Here is a 24,745-nt window from a genome sequence, read left to right as displayed (position 1 = left end):
GTTCTTATAATTGCCAACAGTCTCGCTGGGATTTTGGACCACTCCTCTTTTGCAATGATCTCCAGGTCTTTGAGGTTCCTTGCCTTCACTCGGGTCTATAGATCATCTCAACATCTCCCCTGTGCAGCACGTTTTCGGCTGTTATGTAACGTTAGCTAAATTAGTAACGAAGTAATGTTAATTATCAGCTGTATGCCATTACTAAGTTAACATTAGCTACTTGTCAAGGGTTGCAAACTTCAGGTACGAGCTTAGACTAAACTGGCGTACAGCTCTGTTCTGTACACATACTGCACATCCTGATAATTAACTTTATATTTCAGTTTTCAGTCTGACAGCTGCTTGTTAAAGAAATGAGGGACCATAGAGCTGAGGTTAATGAAGTAAATTAACTAGTCCTTTCATTAGGAGATGGGTTTTCTTTTGGATTTTAATGTGCAAATTAAATGCTTAGTAATTATCCAGAGATCCTGTATAGACAAAATTAAGCATCAATAATCATTTTGTAATCACATCGCAGCCCTCTGAATCATAATTGTGAGGTGCCCAGAAAACACTTGGATGTGGATATTTACTCAATGTGCAACTATTTCACAGGGTGAGAGTAAATTTGGACATGGCATTTTTAGTACAAAAACAAACAAAGTTTTATCATTAACATCTCTAACACCATATCTTACTGTTGTCAATTTCAGCCAAATGAAACCTATTTGTAAAATGAAAATTCACAATGAACCAAAATTTGGCATGGCTATGAACAACAACAAGGAATCTGGTTCGCCATCTGCTGGCAGCTCCACGCTAATGAAAGCTGCAGCCCCGACAAGACCTCAGATTTGGTTTTATAAATATGAAAGTCCATCAGAGCCTTTCTGATGAGGATCTGATTCTTCAGCAGTCTTCTACAACTTTCTAAATATACTCAGCTCCAACCTGACGTGGGCCAAATACAGGTGGCAGCATTTTAATTTAACCTCCAGACTTCATATTAAATTCAACTCTTTTGATTTCAGTCATAACAGAGTGAATGTTAAGTTACAAACGCAGGTGGATTTAATGTTAAATCACATTTTAATAATCTGAAACCAGTTCTGATGATTCATCAGCTGGCTGAGGGCAAAGCTGCAGCAAGCGGGACTCACCATGATGGCCTGACTTGTGGCTCTTAGGTCGTCTTCTGTAGATCCAATAAACAGCAACACACAGTCCGACAACAATCAGTATGACAACAATCGATTTTGGCAATCTTTCTCCCACCCGCACGTCAGGTTTATCTGTGAGGAGCAGAAAGCAGACGTGTCAGGCTGGCAGAGACTGGAAACAAGGACAACCTGCTCTACCTACAAACATTCAAAACATTTACAGTCTGAATCAGACAGATCAAGGGGACATCGTCCCTCTCTGAGCCACTGACCCTCCCTGCAGTTCAACAAGGTCACACTGTCGGTGGACACAAGAGGGGAATTTGGTTATTAAAAAACTCCTGACATCACTTCCTGTCTGCAGCCTCTCTGTCAGCATTTCTTTCTTCAGTCTTTCTGACAAATGAATCCAGGTCCTGGAGTTTGCTTTCTATAAAATAAATGAGCATCTCCAACTAAAAACTGAGGTGTGATTGTGGCTCTCAGGAAGCTTCATCTGAACTTGAGGACGAGGACTTTTGTCCTTTATCTCTGACAGTGTAGTCGTGGTATGAAGGGACCACTTCACAGCCGGTATGGACAGAATGAAAGATGACGGCCACCGATGACTCTCTTAACGTACATGTGGGCCGAGAGCTGATCCTTTAAAGAACTTCTCTTTAAGGCCTGTCTGCATTAAAATCTTTATCATTCATCTTTAGTTTTTACTCTATCGTTTTATGTCTGTCAGTAATAAAACAGCAATAACTTTGTTACTTTATTAGAAACACGTTGAACAAATAACTGGATGAACTAGAGCTGAGCAACGATTAAAATGTTTGATCTCGATTAATCGCATTGTTACATGATGAATTCTAAAGTAGTGTTTTTATTTAAATGTATACACACAAAAGTGTAATATGTGGTTTGCAAACACTTTAAACAAATAAGGTGCTTTTTACCAGCAGTATTCCCTTTACACAGTAGCAATAAAATATTTCTTGTAAATCTCAACTTAAACATTAATGTAATCAAATAGCCTATTAAACCAAAGCTGTTTGCCACTGCCAGGAAATTAATTTTTATCTAGCTTGTTCAAACTTTTTTCTTAGCAGGTATCAGCAGAAACAGTCTGTGTTCAGTAGCAAGTAGGCTTGCAGGTGTAGCGACGAGCGGCTGCGTTCCCGTGAAACTGTCGCGGTCGTGCTCGCCTCACGCACGCGCCCGCCTGCTGCCAAAGTTGAATTGTCTTGAACTTTTTGCACGTGACGCGCAGCACAAATCATTGGAAGAGTGAAAATGCAGGCCTCTCAGGTAAAGTTAGCCTATGTGTTATTTTAATTTAAGTTAAAAAGGCTCCAGCTGTGTAGTGCACAGAAGCTGTTGCCATAGTTACCCTAAATAGAGCGCCGTCTTACTTCTCCCACACTGCTTGTTTGGAGGGTTATTTGTGACCCAGGGTTTGACTGTATGTGTAGCCAGAGCCAGTGAGCAACGGACTTTCAAAACATTTTAAAATAAATCTTTGTTAATGCGCGATAAAATAATTGACGTTAATTGATTAATGTTCATTTCATCGCGTCTGGATTCCTGTTAGAAGAATTAATGTGTTGTGCTTCGTGCTGAGTTACAACATGTTGTCATATCTCATGTGGACGCTTGGTCAAAGCTCCTTGGTGCTACTCAACGTCCTGAGTACACGATCAAGTCACCAACATTAAATATGCAACATCTGGTTAGAGAAAGACGTTCAGGGGAACCGTGTTATGACAAGATTTTATTAAACAGAGACGTTATGATTCTCCAGAGTGAGTAAATATTTCACTCTCAGAGTCTCTGAAGTTCACAAGAACAAGAAGAGTTACTAGTCAGAAAAAACAGCTTTCATATTTACAACATCAAACTCACCTGAGACAGACTCTGTCAGGTAAAGTGTGCAGATTAACTGTGATGTAACAATCTCTCCGTCTTTGTCCTCTTTTATGTAAGTCTTGTATGTCCCATAGTCGCTGCTCGTCACATTGCTCAGAATCAAAGACAGGTTACCGTCCTGAGAGTCGTTCCCCAGCGTCACCCGGTCCTCATAAGAGGGCTGCTGGTTGTCTGTATCAAGATTCCCATCCCGGAAAAATAAAACATATTGTGAGCTCAAGTTAGTTCTGGTCCAAATTACAGCTACGATGTTGATGTTGCTGGGAGCTCGACACGGCAGAGTCACATTCTGCCCAAGGGAAGCTGGGACTGTTGAGACACGAAGAAAAAGAGAGAAAAAAAGTTAAAACTGTCAAAATTAAAAATGAAAATCTGTGTCTCTCTGTCACCATCAGCCAATCAGAAAGAGATGTCCTGATGACCGGTGTCTTGTATCTTATCTGGCTTGTTGGTAGAATCTGTTCGTTTGGGTCTTATTATAATTTACCAGCCTGGAGGAAAGTATTTAATATTAGCAGGGGAGAAGCTCCACTCTGTCCCAACACCACCGTACAATCAGTGTTCCTGTAGTGGTGATGGTGCAGTGGATAAGACACGTGCCTTCGGTGTGAGAGACCCGGAAATCAAATCCCCACTGTGACATGTCCACCAATGTGTCCCTGAGCAAGACACTTAACCCCCTAGTTGCGCCAAAGGTGTGCGACCTCTGACATAAATAGGTTTGGATGAAAGCGTCAGCTAAATGGATAAATGTAGTTCAAGGACTGTACAGAGTGGGACATCTTCAGATCAATCATCTATGTTTATAAAGTAACAGGTTTCCCTCAGTGAGTGTGATACAGACTTAGTATGTGCTGCTGTGCAATGTGTCAGACGTGTACAAATCAACATTTAGGTAAATATCAGATCACACTCAGATTCAGCAGATACCCAGTATTAAAGTACTCAGATTGGTGCATGTGATCAATTTTCACTTGTTTTCCAGCTGTGGGACGCCTGAGCAGAAAAATACTGGACCTGAAAGGTTCCACAGGAGTGCTGAGACACCGATTGATTCAGCAGGGGCTCAAATAGTGGCATCGGCAGCTACCAGTGGCGTTTCTGGTGGCAGCTTGAGATGCTGCGGCATCCATAGATATTCATAATAAAAGGATATCTATGGCGGCATCTGCCTCGGTTATCTGCGGCATTTCCGGTGGCAAGCTAAAAATGCTACAGGTTTCCTTGAGGGGCCACGGCACCTTTCTCCGTTTATGTGAAATTTCAGGTGAAACCGACATGCCACAGATTCACCCAGGCATCTACCGCTGATTCAAATCAATAAACCTGGACCGAGAGAAAAATGTTAGCAACTAAAACTATGCAGGCTAGCAGTGGTCTTCAATTTCCTCCATTTGTAGGCAGTTTATCTGACTGCGGATTGGTGGAGACCAAACTCTTTAGAGAAGGTTTTGCAACCTTTTCCAGCCTCGATGAGCATCAACAACTATTTTTCTGAGAACCTGAAAGCTAAAGTTCGCATACATTTGCTGCAAGGATACTATTTATGTCTCTTCTACTCTGAGTGACTTGTGTTAGAATCTGAGTATTTTTAGGTTTTAGATCACATGTCTGTAGAAATACTGAAAATTCTAACGGTTTCATGAACTTTCGCGTACCTCTGTACATGTTTCTGATGTGAAAAGGTTGCCATAATGTGGCATGCATTTGACAAATGTTGTATATTATACATAGTGGAGTGTATAACTTCATTTCATTTTACAACCCTGTTGTAAAGTGATGATTAAATTTACCTTGTACCTTATAAATGGAGGAGAAAAATGTGAGACATGTCAAAATTGTGAGTAGCAGCTGTAGTGCTCTCCATGTTGTCAACTTCTCATACGCTCACCTCCCAAAACAGCATTTAAACAGTACATATAGCACAGAGGTAAATGATCTGTATTATGATATTTCTGATGTGTTTGTTGCCTGAGCTGGTGAGAAACCGACAGCAGAGGCAGGTTAGAACAGAAGGGGATGCAGGTTTAACGCTGGGCTGTGGGTGAATGAAGATGGTAACTAGGTTACAAATTAATCCTTAATAATGAAAAAACAAAAGAAATGAAGAACAATAAATGCATCTGTATCGGTAACCTGGATTTAAAACGGTTAACAAAGACACAAACCGGACATTCATTTAAATACTGCCACCTGCTGGTAGAAAGGCAAAACAGCTCTATTACTATGAAAACCACATTAAATATGAATTTAATATTAAAGATAGTGCTAACAGTAACAACTCTGCACACACAATAATTACCTAGGTTATACTGTATTGCACCAAACAATGCGTACATTAAACGTGACTATTGCCGTTTACATGAAGAAATGCACAATATTATACACGCTGCATAATAAACTACTGTTGCTAACATTTTTCTCGTGGTCCAGGTTTATTGATTTGAATCAGCGGCAGATGCCTGGGTGAATCTGTGGCATGTCGGTTTCACCTGAAATCTCACATAAACGGAGAAAGGTGCCGTGGCCCCTCAGGGAAACCTGTAGCATTTTTAGCTTGCCACCGGAAATGGCGCAGATAACCGAGGCAGATGCCGCCATCTGTCTTTTATGGCGGCAGGTTTTTGGACCCTTACTGTTCATGTTTAATACTGAACATGTTGATACAGTCGAAATCCAAAAAGCAGATGTCACATTACCTTTTTTCAGACTATGCTGTGGACTGTGGTGGACTGCACCGGTTTAGACCCTAATCCAGACTTGTTTTTTGATTATGCTTCATTTGATTACCAACAAGATGAATTCACGCAACATTTCTTCCCTTTTAAAATACTAAGTATTAAATGAACGGATGGTGCACTGACCCAACAACATCCCGCCAGCTGAACTTGTTGTTTAACTTGTTTGTGTGATTTTACCTGAAACTTAATGCCAGCTGAGAAAAGACCCGAGTTATTCTTCCTTTCATCAGATAGGCCTACGGGATGTTTTCAGGAACAGCTTTGACATAAGAAATTAACCGGGACAAAAAAACCCTTTGACATAAACACTCACCTTGAGGGAAATCTATCGACTGAACCGATGATATAAAGCTGAACAGCAAAAGATAAACCACGGTGTACGAAGCAAAAAGTTTCTTCCCAAACTTTAAGAAATTCCGGAAAAAATTTCCTTTTCTTCCAAACGCAGAATTATCGACGCCAGATTTAAAACAATCGGTAAAAACTGGCCAAATCCAGCTAAGTGTTACTCTGGTCAATCCTCCCATTTTAAATCTTATGGAGTAATAAACAGGAATGTAAAACGCAGCCATGATACTTTTGATTCAACTTCTGCAGCACGACACTTCCGCCTTGAAAATGACCTGATATTAACTTATCTAACAGTCTCTTCCCTCATGGTTTCAATGGCGAACCACCACAATAATAACAATTACCTACAAAAACATGAAAATACACTAATCATGAAGTAACAATTGTATTTCAAACAAATGGCAAACTTATTAGCGAAGTTTAACAAATTTCCCTTCACCGCTATGCATTATGGGAAGTCTGAGGGGCGGACTTAGGCTACTATGCAGCCAATCACCCCGGACTCACACAGGCAGCGTGATAACTCTTTATTTATTTATTTATTTTTACCTTTTGTGATTCTACTTCCTGCTTCACTGCGGCCCGCATTGGTTTCCTCATCCCACAGGGAGAATTTCAGAATAAGAGCGTTTTTCTTGTGTGATTTTGCTGACATGTTTAGATTTTGTTGATTTGGTGATTAGTGCTTGATTTATGGACTTCTGCTATGATTAATTAGGCTATCTAGTTAAATTGTTTCTTTTTTTTAAATCTGTTTTAATTATGTTTATTGTTGATAGGCTGTAAGATGGGGAGTCTGTTCAATGTTTATTTTGATTCTCGCTGTTTTATGTCTGACTTCCTGCCCGGTTCATCTGCCCTGTGCTGCTTGACGGAAGCCGCGCAAAAATAAACTGGTTGCTTCTCTCTGGAGCGGAGCGGGAGACACTTCTGGGACGCACTGCAGCGCTTCTGGTGTGAGCAGAGACTAGGATGGCTGTGATCTGCTCCGGCAGCCGCGACGCAGGCAGACTCAGCGAGTCCGGGGTCATGTCAACTTAGTATTAAATGTCTTGGTAGCAGGTGGGCACCTTGATGAAGCTCCGCCCTCGTCTTCAAAACTCAGTGTTCACTACTTTAATAATCAGTCCCTGTTACATCAACAAATAGGGTTTGTCCCATAGAGTCTACGGCATAGACTGTATATAAAAAGGTTAGTCCAAAAAATGAGCAGTTTGGTGGTTTGTGTGAACAAGGTGGCCTGAATTCTTGTAACCATCCACATAGCGAAAATGGGCTTCACCCTTTCCTGCTACAGGGCAAAATGGTTGGGGTTCCGGCGCTGGTGCGTCAAGAGGGAGGTGGATCCTTCAACCTGTTCGTTAAGGTGAGAAGGTTCGTGTGAGAAGACAGTGACCAGTGTGCCGTATCTCCGCGCCCCAGTGGGATCTACCACTTGTGTTAGAGTCTCTGAAGCTGGACCCTTAGGAGCCCCTAGAGCAGTCCTCTTTGAAAATGCAAACTCTCAATGTGGCCTTACTGCTCACTCTCACCTCTGCAAAGAGGGTGCCTCAGTAAAATGGGTCTAGCAAAGTCTAGGCACTGAACCCCAAATTGTTATTGGTGTGTGAATGTGTATGAGTTTCTATTTCTGGTGAGCAGTGGGCACCTCTGTCGGAAAGACTAGAAAGGCGCTATTCAAATACAAACCATTTAACATTTACTTGAAAACACTGACATCTGGTTGTTTTTAATTAATATAGCTGATATTAAGATATTTTAAGTCTCGTATATGTTATAAAAGTCCAAGAAGCCTCAGTGTTATTATTAAAACTGCTCAGAAGTGCTGCATCACCTCACAAACTCTCTGCTACCAGCCTGTATTTAGTGTTACAGCTGCAAATTCACACACCTGAAACAGCACCTGTCTGCAGGCCGCTGTTTCTAAACTTTTTCATGAAATTCTTTTCATATTCAAAGTCAAGAGATAGTTCGGTAGCTAGTGAGCAAGCTTTCTGAGTTGACACGAAACAGACACACGACAAGACAATAACTCTCTATGACAATGTTAGGACGGACCTAAAGGCTAGATGGCAATAATTTGCCCAGTAAAAGAGCTTTTGCTCCATAGATTTGCTGGTCCGGTCAAAGACTGAGGGGAAATGGAAGAAAGTTCAAGTTATTGCGTTCTTTCCCCTCTGATCTTCTCCCTGTACACCAACAGCTGCACCTCCAGTCACCAGTCGGTCAAGCTCCTGAAGTTCCCAGCTGACACCAGCCTCATTGGGCTCATCTCTGGTGGGGTTGAGTCCGGCTAGAGGAGAGAGATTGACACTGTGGTGAGTCAGAGCTACCTGAAGCTCTAAAGAAAGCGTCGCTGGTTGTGGATTTCAGGAAGAACCTACCCCACTGCCCCCATCACCAAGTGTAAATCCCCAGTTGACACTGGGAAAACCCTGCTGCAATGATCACCCAGGACCCCAAGTGGGAGCCAAACATCAGCAGATTGTGCACTTCTACACCACCCTCGTTGAGTCCATCCTCACCTCCTCCATCAACATCTGGTACGCTGCTGCCACATACGTACACGTATCATCCGCTCTGCAGAACAGGTGATTGGCTGCAATCTACCGTCACTCCAGGACCTGTAGGCTACTCATCAAGGACGCTGGGGCAAGCAGGAAAGATTACGGCTGACCCCTCCTACACCAGACACAAACCAGGACCCTCGCGACACAGAACCTCATCCCACCCATGAACACTACATGTTACATTAACCTGAAATCTCCACACTTAACAGATGGGACATAAACGTACATCTGTATTGCACATATTCTTACTTTGACGGTTGTGCACCAAAATACTAAAGCAGATTCCTCTGATGTGAAAACCTTTTTGACACTAAACCTGATTCTGATTCTTGATGTGTAGTTTGATAGTGTGCAGCCACACAGTGTATTTCAGTCTCTTTCTGACCAACCACATTTCAGTGGTTAGAACAGAGAGAAGCTGTCAGACTCTCACAGGTACAAAACCAGCTTCTGTTCTCTTCCTCCAAACTAAACCACTGTGACCTACATGAAGACATATAATCAGAACAATGAACGCACACAGCAGCATGTTATGGCTCAGAGACTCGTTTTAAAACTGCTTTGATCTGCTTTGACGCAACTAAACCGCTTAACCAGTTCTCATAATAGTCTGTTGAGAGGAAACCACAACAGTGCCACATATTCAGTTGCTGATTTACTTTTCATATCAACGTCTTCATTTAATTTTCTGTCTCTCTTCACATCATATTCTGGTTCAGAGTCTCATTTTAAAGTTAGACTTAATAAGTGTCAGGATGGAGGAAACATCTCTGCTGCAGCTGTTCTGTGAGTACACTCAAAAATACAAGATGGGACAAATTATAAATACATAAGCCTGGTTTTTAAAACAAAACAAAAAAATGCTCCTGTAATATTAATATTATTATTAAAATAGCACATTCTCGTGTAATGTTTCGATCCAACTGTCCGTATCCATTCACTCCTGCATCAGTATTTTATACAAGAACCACACAAAGATGCTGTATTACCATCTCAAACCAACCTGAGTGTCATGTCTCTTTAGTTCTGACCTCACTGCTGTGCTGCACAACAAACCAAGGTGAGAAAACTTCTTCTGTCAACATCTGAAACCCACTGACTCGTTCTGCATAGAAAGGTTTGGGTTTGAATCTGGAGAGGATTATCGTGAGTGTTCGAGTTCAGATCCATTCATTTAATGTTTATGTAGGAACTGTTTGTGTGAACAAGAAGATTAGTATTCTTAAAACACACATACACAACAATCAATCTGACCATTTGTTCATTCACCTGCTTGTTCATGCGCTGTAATTACAGCAACAATTAGTCTTGTCCACTTACATTGTAGGGAGCAGGAGAAAAAATAGTTGCTGTGTCTTTTGAGTATGACAGAAACTGTCTTCTTTAAACCATGGAAAGGTTTCAACATAGTCAACTAATTATTAGGTTTGGACGAGTGCTCTTGAACAGATAATAGATCTACTTTGTATGTGAAATAAAAATCTGTTTTTGCAGATTAAATTTTGCATATTTGCAAATGACACTGTGTTTCTGAGGATACGATTTTACTCTGCAAAAATACATATTTGTGAACAATGATTAGTGAATATTGTGAATCATAGTACACATTTGTGGATTGTCTTCTGTGTGTTACAAATATTAAAGTCCTATAAAATCTTCCATAGAATATGTCTTACAGTGTGCTGATTCACATTCAGAAAACTACAAGTAGCTTTAATGTAGAGCTACTTGTTGTGGACAAAGAAAACTAAATGAGATGAAAACCATCACACACACAGTTTATGATTCTGTAGCATCCTGGGAGCAAGTGTGCAGTAAAGTTTCACAGCGCGGCAAGTTCAACACGGGTAAATAATTGAATAGAGATGCTTCCTACAGTGTCCAGAGAAATATCTAGAAAAGAAAATGTTTAATTTAATTGAAAATGTAACATATCGTCAGTGTTATGTTTAATTCCTCTTCCCCTTTTCCTCCAGCCTCTCTGACTGTGAGTCCCAGCAGCTCTCAGCTGTTTGAAGAAGAGTCTGTCTCTCTGAGCTGTGAGGAGGACGACAGCTCTACTGGATGGACGCTGAGGAGGAACACAACCAGAGAAACCAGGACTCAGTGTGGAGCTGGCTGGGGAAGATCAGCTGGTTCTTCCTGTAACATCAACTACCTAACCCAGTGGGACAGTGGAGTTTACTGGTGTGAGTCCAGAGAGGGAGCAACCAGTAACACCATCAACATCACTGTCACTGGTAAGATCAGACTGTGGAGTTAGTGTTGATGAAGCTGTGTGTAAATGATGAAATGCTGTAGTTTGTCTCTGTGTTGAGGTGGACCAGTGATCCTGCAGAGTCCTGTCCTCCCTGTGATGGAGGGACATGATGTCACTCTGCACTGTAAAACAGAGACCCCTCCCTCCAACCTCCCAGCTGGTTTCTATAAAGATGGCTCCCTCATCAGGACTGAGCCTACAGGTCACATGACCATCCACCATGTTAACAAGTCTGATGAAGGCCTCTACAAGTGTAACATCAGAGGTCGTGGAGAGTCTCCATCCAGCTGGGTCTCTGTCACAGGTGAGGAGGTTAATTTTGATTTTAGAAGGTATCATTCAGATTCACCTGACCAGGTGGGATTCTCTCTGCAGGTAATCCTAAACCTCCTGCCCCCCAGCTTGTGTTCAGACTGGTCTGCCACCTGGTGGTGTTCTGTCCGTACTGCATCTCCACCATCCTCATGGTGTCTTTATATCGATGCAGGGACGCAGGTAACACCCTGAATCATTTACTGACCTCACAATCAATCAGTCAATCAGTAACTCAGTAAGTGGTGTTGATGATTGACAGTTGTCTCTAACAGATGAATTATCAACAATTTCTTTCTAACCTGCAGGAAATCACCTATTCGTCTCCACGGTGAAGACCCCACCCACCCAGGCTGAAGAGGGATTGGATGATAACATTCATGATGTCATCACTGGTGTCACCACAGAGCATCACTTCTGAGCTGATCCAGCTGATCGTGTTGGAGCCCTAGGCGAGATTTTATGTTCCATTGGGTCTGGAGTCGACCTCGCCCCCCCAAAAAATGTTGAGCAGCAAAAACACAATTTCCTGTATTCTCGTGAAAATTTCTGCACCAATTTATGGTGGAAATATCGTTATCTATATAAAGGGAAACACAATATTCATGCCAAATTCAAATACAAAAAAAAATATAGATTATAATGCAGGAAGGCTCTCAGGCAGTCTGCAGCTATGTTTCTCCTGTAGATCAAGTTTTCAAATAAAATAAAATTCATGCTCAGTCAACACATACGATTTAGTCTTCCCTCCTCTTTTGTGACTTTGACATCCCTCCCACATATCTATGTTGTCACACAAATGTTAACTTCAGCACCTCCGACAAAGTGTAGCTCACAGTCCCAAACAGAGGAGGGTTTCCCTCAGTTTTTACATTTTTAGATTGCAAACCTACCAACTACATTACCACTTTCTCACAATCCTAAAAAAGCACCTCCACTGGTGGCATTTGTCCATGCCTCCCAAATCTGCAATTTCGAATTCTGTTTCCTAACCAAACCAACATTTTGGAAATCATGTGACCTACATCACATGACTTATACATGTGTAGACCGCAGCCACACAAAGAAGGTGAACCCTACTGCTCAGATAACAGATCAGCCGTGAGGCATGCATAAAAGCACCGACTTAGGTTTAGGCACACACCTGTGTGAAGGTTAGGGTAAGGGACTACAGAGGGCTGTCAATGCTATTAAGGTTACTTTAGTTATACTACGAAGCTAACGTAGCTAACGCTACAAAGCTAGTGCTGCAAAGCTAAAATAGCTGCCCTACAATGTAACTTCATAGAAAATAAATCAATCTTGTTTTACACGGTCTCTTGGGTGAAAAGCGGCTAACTTACTATCCACCCACCTCACCCACCACCACCACGGACACAGAACTTTCTGGCTCTTTATAATATGTGACCGTCTTATTCATGTGTTTGCATTATACAGCCACAATAAACGTAAACATGAGTCATTATTTTGTGTGGCTGATGAGTATAGTGGTTTTTCTTTGAAGGACAGGCTCATGAGAGCCATTTTAAGGATTAACTCTGTCAGGTTTATTGAAGCCTGATCACTCACAGAAATATCGACTCAGCTGAACTTGATTCATGATACAGGTGTAAATGCGTTATACAAAGCTGTCAAACATGTTTTTGGTCCAAATGAAAGCTTTTCAGGTTCTGGTTTAAGTTGTGTTGTTGATGTTTGTTTTCAGATGTTTCAGAAGAAACTCTGCAGCTTTTAAATCTCAACAGATCAAATAAAAGCAAATTATCTTTTCTCTCAGTGAATCTCTCAGTTTTGTTCCCGTGTGATCATGTGGTTTTGTCTGGGGGTTCATCAATTCTCTCATATCAAACTGTTTCCTCACAGCAGCTGAAAACCACACAGAGTCTCTGACATATCGTCCATCCAGAGGCTGCTGGGTGTGTGTTCATGTCTAAATGTTGGGAGATGATCACTGCTGCTCCCAGTGTTCCACGGTCGCCTCTGTCTCTACACACCTTTGAAAGAAATGTGGTAGCTGCCTGTTTTTTTTCACTGGCAGCGTTTGTTTCTGGGAGATGTTATGTTGTTGTACTGCACACTTACATGATGCACAATAGTACAAACTAAGTAAAGTAACTTATTATTCTAGACAATGACCTAACCTTTAAACCCCTGTGTAGCATATTTCACCAAAACTGACTTCTTTCATTTGGGAAACATTGCAAAGATCAAACCTCTCCTCTGGCAAGTAGCCTTCTCTCTGGCTTCCCTCAATAAAGCACCAAACAGCGTTTTGACTCTCACAAAGAGAGACCACAACTCTACGTACACAACACTGGCTACCTGGCTACCACCTAAATATCTGTAACACGTTTTCATCATTCATTTTGAGCTGCAATCATTTCTACAAACCACCAGGTGTCACTGCGCTCTTTGTTTCTAGGCAAGGCAAGTCTATTTGTATAACACATTTCATCAACAAGGTAATTCAAAGTGCTTTACATAAAACATAAAAGCAACAGGGAATATATAAAAAAAAAGTTTAAAAGCAACATAGGGAAATTGAAAAATACACATTAAAAAAGAATAAAAGTTACAGTGCAGTGTAAAATATTTAATTAAAAGCAATAGTAAAAAGCTAAAGACAAAGAAAAAGACTACTAGTTAAAGGCAGTGGTAAAAAGAAAAGTCTTCAGTCTTAATTTAAATAAACTGACAGTTTCAGCAGACCTGCAGTCATCTGGGAGTTTGTTCCAGATATACGGAGCATAATAACTGAACGCTGCTTCTCCTTGTTTAGTTTTGACTCTGGGGACAGAAAGCAGACCTGCCCCAGACGACCTGAGAGGTCTGGATGGTTCATAACGAGGCAGAAGATCAGAAATGTATTTACCTAAACCATTTAGTGCTTTATAAACTAACAGCAGGATTTTGAAATCAATTCTTTGACATACATGAAGCCAATGTAAAGACCTCAGAACTGGAGTGATGTGATCCACCTTTTTGGTCTTAGTGAGGACTCGAGCAGCAGCGTTCTGAATCAGCTGCAGCTGTCTGATGGATTTCTTAGGGAGCCCTGTAAGGACACTGTTACAGTAGTCAAGTCGACTGAAGATAAATGCATGGATAAGTTTTTCCAGATCCTGCTGAGACACAAGTCCTTTAATCCTTGATATATTCTTCAGGTGATCGTAGGCTGACTTTGTAATTGTCTTAATGTTTCCTCAAATTCAGGTCTGAGCCCATGACTACACCAAGATTTCTGGCTTGATTTGTGGTTCTTAACATTACAGATTGAAGCTGAGCACTGACTTTCAATCATTCCTCCCTGGCTCCAAAAACAATAACTTCAGTTTTATCTTTGTTCAATTTAAGAAAATTCCGGCACATCCAGCCATTGACCTGCTCAATACAGTCACTCAGCGCCTGTATGGGATCATAGTCAACGTGATATCGTTATGTAAATCTGTGTGTCATCTGCATAATTATGGTAACATAACTAAAGCCCCAAAGCTTCAGCTGAACTTCCACACTCAGTGAGTCACCACCTGCACTGCTTTAAGATAAACTTCACACAGTACTGAATGTTTAACCAGCAATGGTTCATAGTGAATAATAATACGGGTTCAGGTTGCATATGCTTACATTAAAATTACTGTTAGATTGGTAACATGTAAAAACCAAAGGAGAGAGCTGTTCATCAGTGTGACCATGTGGTTATATCCTGGAGGCAGCATGTACCAGCCCCGGTACAGATCGACCTCAGAGAAGAATCAACAGAAAGTCTGTTCATTTGTGGAGGAAAGGAGATGTTTTTGTCCCTCATCCATGAGACTTCTTCAGTTCTGACAGACTGGTAGGGAAACTCCGCTTGGTAGAATCTGATCTGTCTTGTTTTTTCTTGATGTCTTTGTTTTTTTCTTTCAGCAGATAAATGTCTCATCAAACCTCCCTGACGTCTTTGTTCAGTGGAACTTGGCAGACAGCCAGCATCGAGGCTCTGAAGCAACAAAATGTCCCTCACAAACAAGACTCAAAATGGCCATCACATTCACATCAGGAGAACGAGACTTTGGTTTTCAAACTACATGGAATTGACCAACTCTGACCAACACAAGTGTTTCTATGTGAATATGTCAGGAGTCAGGATCACAGGAGTCGCTGCATTTACGCAGAGCGTTTTATATAACAAATATACCACAGATCAAATGACACTGACGGTATAAAGGCAACGTTTCCATGTTAACTGGGAGTCAGCTGTTGACAGACAGCATTCAGACACTTAGAAAAGAGACACACTGAACACGACGAGCTGACCTGCTGCAGTCTGTGCATTAAATTATAATGATCATTTTATATAATGTGTCATGAAGACAAAACGTTGATTTAAACTCTACAAAGAGAAGTGGTTGGTCAGACACTTGGTGCCAGACTGATATGTTCCAGTATGTGCATGAAACTCCAACAATAAACGTTACAAAGATCATGATGAAGAGAAAAAAAACATTTCAGGCTCCAGATCTGTAAAACAAGAGATCTGATTTGTAACAGCGTGAGGTAGAAAAGTAACAGCAGGTTAAGGATGTTGGTCATTTTAATGGTAGAATTAAAAAGAAAATGTGTAAATGTTCACTCTCTGCTAGTACGTGGAAAAGAATAATAAACAAAGCTCGATGGTAAAATAAGAAATGAACTGAAGACCAGCGACGAGTTCAGTTCCACAGATGGTCTTTATTCTTCAACCAGAGACAAATGAGTTCACGTCAAACAGGTGAAACTGAACTGAACTTGCTACAACCCAGCTTTTACACCCCACAAATGACATTTTAGGTTTCATCTTTGTACAATCTAATTCTGTGAATTTACTATCCATGTTTTTCTTAGTTTAATGTATGTGTGCTTTTAACGGCACTGCAGAAGGACCTTTCACAGCACTGTACACATCTGTCACCTGGGCCTCTTCTCCTATTCTCACATCTCACTCACACTCAGCTTAGCAGCCATCGCTTAGTTTAAACAATTAATTATCACTCTTTAATCACTGTGGTCACTCCGTTTACACTTCCCTCAATAAAATCCTCCAACTGCTCATACAGTATTTTATTTGTTTTGTTGTGTTTTTGTTTTTTTATCCTCTCCTCAGCAGCCTGATAAGCAGCTGGATACCATTTTACTTTAACAAGAGAGTTTTAACACACTCTTTTGTATGTTTTGTTATTCATTTACAGTATTTCACTGTTAACAGCGTCACCTCTGGTGCATCTAGCTTTTTCTGTGCAGACCTCTCTTCACTCCTAACCTACAAACTCTCAGAGAGAGGTGGAGGGCGGAGAACGGGATTTCCCAGGCAAGTAGGCCTCAGCTGGACCGTAGCAAGTTACAGACACACCTTTTGTGTTTCAGTATAGTAAAGATCATATACAGACGTGGACAAAATGGTTGGTACCTTTCCGTTAAAGAAAAACACACAATGGTCCCTGAAATAACTTGACACTGACTAACATTATTAATAATAAAAAAATTACTGAAAGTTAACTGATGAAAATCAGACATTGCTTTTGAATTGTGGTTCAACGGAATAATAATAAAAAAAAAAAAATTAATGAAACTGGCCTGGACAAAAATGATTTTTTGTTGCACTTTTGAGGCAGACCAAGTCATTTCTGTAACTCTCACTGAGACTTCTGCACTTGTCAACCTGTATCCTGGCCCTCTCCTCATAAGCAAACTGCTTCAGCTGTTTCAGGTTCAAAGGGTGCCGACTCCAGACTGCATGTTTCAGCTCCTTCCACACATGTTCAATAGGATTTAGATCAGGGCTCAGGGAATCAGGGGATAGTCCAGTGTTTTACTCTTGGCTGTGTTTCGGGTCATTATCCTGTTGTAGGACCCATGACCTGCGACTGAGACCAAGCTTCCTGACACTGGGCAGCACATTTCGCTCCAGAATACCTTGAAAGTCTTGAGATTTCATTGTACCCTGTACAGATTGTGCCACATGCAGCGAAGGAGCCCAAAAAAATAACCGAGCCTCCTCCATGCTTCACAGCAAGAAGTGTTCTTTTCTTTCTACGCTTCATTTTGGCGTCTGCGAACATAGTGACTTGACAAACAACTCCATTTTATTCTCATCTGTCCAAAGGACATTCTGCCAGAAGCCTTGTGGCTTGACAACATACAGTGGAAGCTGTTCTGGGCTCTTAGGTTACCATTTGTATTATCCGTCTCTTCGATTTGTCATCAGGTTTCCTCTTGCGGCCTCATCCAAGGAGGTTGGCTACAGTCCCAGGGACTTTAAACTTCTGTATAATATGTGCAGCTGTAGTCACGGGAACATGAAGCTGCTTGGAGATGGTCTTACAGTCGTTACCTTTAACATGCTTGTCTATAGTTTTCTTTCTAGTCTCCTGAGATAGCTCTCTCCTCAGCTTTCTGTGCTCCATGCTCAGTGTGCACACAACATGATACCCTTTAAATAGGCAGACTGACTGATTACAAGATTGAAGACACCTGTGATGCTGCAGGACACACCTTAGTTTTAACACGTCCCTGTGGTCAATTATTTCCAATCTTTTCTCGGGGTACCATCATACAGGTGGCAGCTACTGAAGATCAAAGTGTGGCTCAAATAGAAAAGACTTTTTACTTTTGGATCTTTGATTATATAGTCATAGTTAAGTTTGAAGGATTTTGGGGATTTGCAGTTGGAAAGTGTATTTATTTATATATTCTGACTTTACAAATGAAGACATCTATTTTATATTAAATTAGTTTTTGGCTCAACAGCATTTAAAGACCAGCTAGATTTCAACGTGTGTAAATGTTTCGATAGTCTCACTGAAATGCTGTCGATCCAAACTAGCTCTCACCAAAGTGAAGCTTCCCCACATGACTTCACCAACGCTCGTGTTGCTCGCGCTACTAAACAACTTAACATCTAGAAGTCTATTTTTAATTTAACCTCCAGACTTCATATTAAATTCAACTCTTTTGATTTCAGTCATAACAGAGTGAATGTTAAGTTACAAACGCAGGTGGATTTAATGTTAAATCACATTTTAATAATCTGAAACCAGTTCTGATGATTCATCAGCTGGCTGAGGGCAAAGCTGCAGCAAGCGGGACTCACCATGATGGCCTGACTTGAGGTTCTTAAGTCGTCTTCTGTAGATCCAATAAACAGCAACACACAGTCCGAGAACAATCAGTATGACAACAATCGATGCTCCCACTCCTTCTCCCCCCCGCACGTCAGGTTTATCTGTGAGGAGCAGAAAGCAGACGTGTCAGGCTGGCAGAGACTGGAAACAAGGACAACCTGCTCTACCTACAAACATTCAAAACATTTACAGTCTGAATCAGACAGATCAAGGGGACATCGTCCCTCTCTGAGCCACTGACCCTCCCTGCAGTTCAACAAGGTCACACTGTCGGTGGACACAAGAGGGGAATTTGGTTATTAAAAAAGTCCTGACATCACTTCCTGTCTGCAGCCTCTCTGTCAGCATTTCTTTCTTCAGTCTTTCTGACAAATGAATCCAGGTCCTGGAGTTTGCTTTCTATAAAATAAATGAGCATCTCCAACTAAAAACTGAGGTGTGATTGTTGCTCTCAGGAAGCTTCATCTGAACTTGAGGACGAGGACTTTTGTCCTTTATCTCTGACAGTGTAGTCGTGGTATGAAGGGACCACTTCACAGCCGGTATGGACAGAATGAAAGATGACGGCCACCGATGACTCTCTTAACGTACATCTGGGCCGAGAGCTGATCCTTTAAAGAACTTCTCTTTAAGGCCTGTCTGCATTAAAATCTTTATCATTCATCTTTAGTTTTTACTCTATCGTTTTATGTCTGTCAGTAATAAAACGGCAATAACTTTGTTACTTTATTAGAAACACGTTGAACAAATAACTGGATGAACATGTTTATTTCATCGCGTCTGGATTCCTGTTAGAAGAATTAATGTGTTGTGCTTCGTGCTGAGTTACAACATGTTGTCATATCTCATGTGGACGCTTGGTCAAAGCTCCTTGGTGCTACTCAACGTCCTGAGTACACGATCAAGTCACCAACATTAAATATGCAACATCTGGTTAGAGAAAGACATTCAGGGGAACCGTGTTATGACAAGATTTTATTAAACAGAGACGTGTGTAAATATTTCACTCTCAGAGTCTCTGAAGTTCACAAGAACAAGAAGAGTTACTAGTCAGAAAAAACATCTTTCAAACTCACCTGAGACTGCTGGCTTTTTCAGGTTGACCGTACAATTTAACTTGTGTGTAACAATCTCTCCGTCTTTGCGCTCTTTTATGTAACACTCGTATGTCCCATAGTCGCTGCTCTTCACATTGCTCAGAATCAAAGACAGGTTACCGTCCTGCAGAGAGTCGTTCCCCAGCTTCACCCGGTTCTCATAAGAGGGATGCTGGTTGTCTGGATCAAGTTGCCCATCCCGGGATAAAAAAACATATTTTGACCCCAGGTCAGGTCTTGTCCAATTTACAGCTAAGATGTTGATGTTGCTGGGAGCTTCACACGGCAGAGTGACATTCTGCCCGAGGGAAGCTGTGCGTGTCAGGGCTGAAACACAAGAAGAAAAAGTTTAACCTCAGATCAGACGCAGCAGATTCAGCAGATATCCTGTATTAAAGGACTCAGATCAGGCTCTAGGCCATCTCACTGAACACATGCAGTTCAGCAGTAACTTACAATGAGATGAAAATACTGCACTGGTGTCACTCTCTAGGATTTCATTTCCAATGTCCCTTTAAAATATTCATGTAGTAAACTGGGATTATCAGAGATACATTTGTCTGCTGGCCTTTACTGCCAGTTCACCACAAGACACAAGAGGCCAGAGCAGAGCAGTGATCTCTATTAATAACACTATTTGTCCCATATAAATATCATCATCAATATTTTTCATCATCATCATTAACAGTTCCATGTTTTACCTAAGAGACACAAAGACACAGTACAATTACAATAATGACATATTTTAAAATCAGTCTCATTTCCACGTCACTGCTGTGTAGAGCTGAACCATTTATCAAAATATAAAATCGCAAAATGGCTTACTGCAATTTTCATTATTGTCATTTTATGATGTTACCATTTTAATTTAAATATTGTGGTGCTGCAGAGATGTGCTGGCCCACACATAATATTCCACAGACTTGTTTGATACAGGTGCAAAAATCACTCCTTAATCATTTAAATATGTTTTTCAGTGAAAATGATATTATGTAAAATAATTATTCTCTCCAGTATCACAAACCATCACACTCACAATATCAGTTAAAATAATCACATTTATTTAACAATCCTTCAGTCCCACCGCTATATTAATAATAATTACAGATGGACGCCTGAGCAGAAAAATACTGGACCTAAAAGGTCCCACAGGAGTGCTGCGACAAAGATTGATGTTAACTCTGTACTCCAACCTTTTTATCCTGAAGTACTTGACCACAGAAAAATGATGGGTTAAAAATAACCCCACTTGGGTTGTTTTATAACCCAACCGCTGGATCAATATTGCACCAGACCAGCAGTAGTTATTTGACCCAGCAAGATGGGTTTGTCATTTTTAAACCCAGCAGATGAGTTAAATATTCTACCCAAATGCTAGGTCAAATTAACCCATATACCAGATTAATTCTAACACATTACATTTAAGAAAATAAATTGCAACAGATTACCCATAGCTATAAAACTGTTAAACTACAAACCTAGAACAGAATACATGCTAGATTTATGCATATATTATGCAATAAACACTTAAACAATACAAAAACAAAACAACATAATGGAATCTTTGAAAAAAAAATACATTAATTAATATCAACAATATAGTGGAACTGGTGCAGTTCATATCACTCAGGTAGGAAAACATTCAGAGCAAAAAAACAATTTCTAATGAACTGGCTGAACATTCAACAGGTCTACAGTGAACAAATTCCTATTAAAAAGCTGCTATTTAGAGCCATTAGCTCTACTTGCAAGCAAGTATTCTACTTTGAATAAACTTTACCATTTTAGACTCCCCTCCTGGCATTTCATATTTTTGTGTTGGACCGCTTTACAACAGTGCGGCGTGAACTCAAGTTACGTATTAAATTGATTCGGAACAAAACAAATCGATCCAAGTGTGAAAGCACCCTTAAGTTTCAGGTAAGATGTTTTATCTACCCAACCGCTGGGTTATGAAATATTTTACCCATTATAAGTTATTTATATGGAATGTGGGTTATTTTGTGCAACTCATGCGTCAAAATCCATCAACCCAACATACATCGGTTGACCCAGGACGTGTTTGTGCTTCGAGCTTCATGACATCATCGCCAGAGTCCAAACACTGAGCGCTTGTGTTTGTGTTTGGTAAAAGCACTGAATACTTCTCTTATAAATGCATATGCAAAAGTAGAGACACTTGCTTAATTGTTTGTTTTTATCTCAGATAGTGGCGTTAAAAAACTGTATATGCTTCGTTAAAATCATCCTCATTGATGCTGTTATGATTAACGTTAAGTGATTAGTTTAAAAAGTCGGGAAAGACCTGCTGTGTTATTTTAAAGAGGTGGTATTATGCTCATTTTCAGGTTCAAAATCTTAATTAGGGTTTGTACCAGAACAGGTTCACATGGTTTAATGTTCAAAAAACACCATATTTTTCTCATCCTGCACATTGCTGCAGCTCCTCTTTTCACCCTGTGTGTTGAACGCTCCGCTCTTGAGCTACAGAGTGATGCATCTTACAAAATCTTTGTTGGGAGTTGAACATGCGCAGTTCCCAGGTAAGGACAACTAGCCAATCAGAAGCAGAGAAGGGCTCTGTGAGCGGGCGGCTGGCCGGCCTCACACGCTCCTCCGACTTGCGGAGCTCCTCAACTCCGACAATATTCATCACATTTTTGTTCCACCATCACTTCTCCTATAACTGTCAATATTTGAAATCTAAACAGCTGATTTCTCACCTCAAAACTTCTCAGAAGTGGATTTAGTGATGAAATAATATGTAAACTGTAAAATATAAAACTTTCTGTTGCTGGCCTCTGTCTGGCGCAGCAATGATGATGCAGTGAATAGTGAATATTCTCTCTGACCAATCAGCAGTCTGTCGTGTTTTCACGTTACATTTTAGTTTCCCTCAGCTCGCTTGGAACCTCGAAAAAAAAGATATATAAAGGAGAGTGAAAAAGCCTAAAAGCATAAAACCACCTCTTTAATTATTTTTAATAGCCTATACCCATAGCCTACATGATGCAGCCTCTCAGACCAGGGGATGCTGCATCATGTGTTTTCAGTTCATCTGCTTCTTGACTCCTCAGGTTAATTATTGTCCCTGTAAAGGTGATTCATATCTAAAATACGCTGCTGAACAGGTTTCCCGTCACTTTTAAGGACAGGGTGCGGTGGTTGAAAGTCATCGTAACAACAACAGGAGTAACGTGACTATTCACTTTTAATACCCAGTAATAAGTAAAGTAATATTATTACTTTTTAAATGAGTAATAAGTAAAAAGTTAGTCATTGCAGGCGGTGTTTGCAGCAGGTGACCAATCACAGACATGAACAAGTCCACTGTCTGCAGAGCGTCATATTTTATGAATGAGGATTGAACTGTAACACTACAGCAGCTGACACATGCAGGGAGACAGAAATTCGCCGACAGTCTGAATGCCTAAATGAACAGGCGTAGTCTATATTATTGCGTGGATTTGATGTGTTCTTATGAGCTGTATGAAAATATCCTTATTCTTTCAGCTCTGCTGTGTCGCGCGCGTTCCACCTCACTTTGAAAAACCGGTCCTTGTTTCAAAAATGAGATTAATTTATTTAACACACTCAAAAGTGTTTCAAACATTGTTCTAAATTATCTTCATAAAGCACTGAAACGAAAACGCCATTCATGCCATAAAATGTGATAAAATAGTGTTTGAAAGACTGAATCTCAACATTTAGGCTGCTGGAAACTCACCGTCCCACCTTTTGCGATGTGGGCGCAAAGACATGACTACAGTCTCTATAGGCCTATAAGAAAGCTATACTAACCAAAAATAGATAGCCTATGTTCATATCAAAATTTTTGTATTTCAATATCCCAACCAAACTGCTCATAATATTCAGCCTCTCATAAGACAAATAAAACCCAATTATTTTAACGGCTGCGTCACCCAATTATTTTAACGGCTGCGTCAGGTTGTGTGAAACGGACTGGGAGCGAATAAAAACACATTTAGCCTATTAAAAACACTTCAAAGCAGTAAGCAGGCTTATCCTGCTGTACCGTAAAAACCTGTAGGCAACAATAGCCTAAGGCTTTTAATCAGTCTCTGTAGGATTATATCGCTAGTTTCTCCGCATCACTGAGCTGAGCTGCCAGTTTAACAATTCACACACCTGAAACATGTGACATAAACAATTCACCTGGACAAAAAAAAAAAAAACTTTCACAGAAACACTCACTTTGAGCCGAATTCGACGGGAATATAACGGCGGAGAACAACAGAGGAATCATGGCGTAGTCAGCAACCATATTATTTATAAAATATGAACTGGAACCTTCTGGTTTTTATGAATGGATTTATCATTATCACGTGTTCCATAGTGGGGGTGGTCAGATCAAATTTCATCACATAATATAATGACATCTAGACTTTTCTAGACCATTATGACGTGATGGCGCAGTGGTTAATTTGGTGTGAGAGGCTTGGTTTTGATTCCTACTGCCACACTTCACCAATGTGTCCCTGTCCGAGCCTCTTTGTTTTCAAAAATAAATAAAAATAAAAATAAAATCAAATCAAATCAAATCAAGTTTTCTACATAAGGGCTTTAAAGTCTGTACAGCAGAGGACACCCTTTAACCTTACAACCTCGATTCAGATAAGAAGACACTTCCTGAAACAAAAAAAGGGAAGAAAGCTCAGAAAGAGCAGCAGGATAGAGGCGGCTCACCAGACTTTATTCAGGAGATACAGTATTTTAATAATTTAAAGCCACTTGGATTCAGCAACAACACATTAACAGTATTTAGCATGTCTAAGTTTCAGGACTTCCATTACGGCCACCAGAGGGTGCAGTCAAGACATGATGAGACATGATGTCACTCTGCACTGTAAAACACAGACCCCTCCCTCCAACCTCCCAGCTGGTTTCTATAAAGATGGCTCCCTCATCAGGACTGAGCCTACAGGTCACATGACCATCCACCATGTTAACAAGTCTGATGAAGGCCTCTACAAGTGTGACATCAGCGGTCGTGGAGAGTCTCCATCCAGCTGGATCTCTGTCACAGGTGAGGAGGTTTCCGTTGATTTTAGAAGGTATCATCCAGAGGGGTTCACCTGACCAGGTGGATTCTCTCTACAGGTAAACCTAAACCCAGCACCTCAGCCTCCTCCAGCTTGTGTTCAGAATGGTCTGCCACCTGGTGGTGTTCTGTCCATACTGCATCTCCACTGTCCTCGTGG

General features: G+C 40.8%; 1 protein-coding gene across 3 annotated transcripts in view; it reads right to left on the bottom strand.

Moving 5' to 3' along the window:
- LOC119911730 (selection and upkeep of intraepithelial T-cells protein 8-like) overlaps nt 1-23,861 on the bottom strand; it is a 29,321-nt gene extending 5,460 nt beyond the window's left edge. Inside the window, exons 1-4 of one of the 3 annotated variants that reach the window (XM_038730629.1) lie at nt 23,739-23,845; nt 19,503-19,850; nt 18,458-18,527; nt 1,143-1,234 (exon numbers count right to left, since the gene is read on the bottom strand). In XM_038730629.1, the coding sequence (XP_038586557.1) occupies nt 1,143-1,234; nt 18,458-18,527; nt 19,503-19,850; nt 23,739-23,808 (580 nt within the window). In that variant the 5' untranslated portion in view covers nt 23,809-23,845. Of the gene's footprint in view, nt 1-1,142; nt 1,275-3,029; nt 3,363-6,107; nt 6,576-18,395; nt 18,528-19,502; nt 19,851-23,738 lie in introns of those variants that run through there. The other 2 variants (XM_038730630.1, XM_038730628.1) reach the window with 2 other exon arrangements.
- Between the last annotated feature and the right edge of the window lie 884 nt (nt 23,862-24,745).

The sequence above is a fragment of the Micropterus salmoides genome, unplaced genomic scaffold, assembly GCF_014851395.1.
Source record: "Micropterus salmoides isolate LMB-PRFRI ecotype aquatic unplaced genomic scaffold, ASM1485139v1 Ms_hic_scaffold_2, whole genome shotgun sequence".
NCBI classification, from domain to species: Eukaryota; Metazoa; Chordata; class Actinopteri; order Centrarchiformes; family Centrarchidae; genus Micropterus; species Micropterus salmoides.
This window is presented reverse-complemented; position numbering and strand designations above follow the sequence as displayed.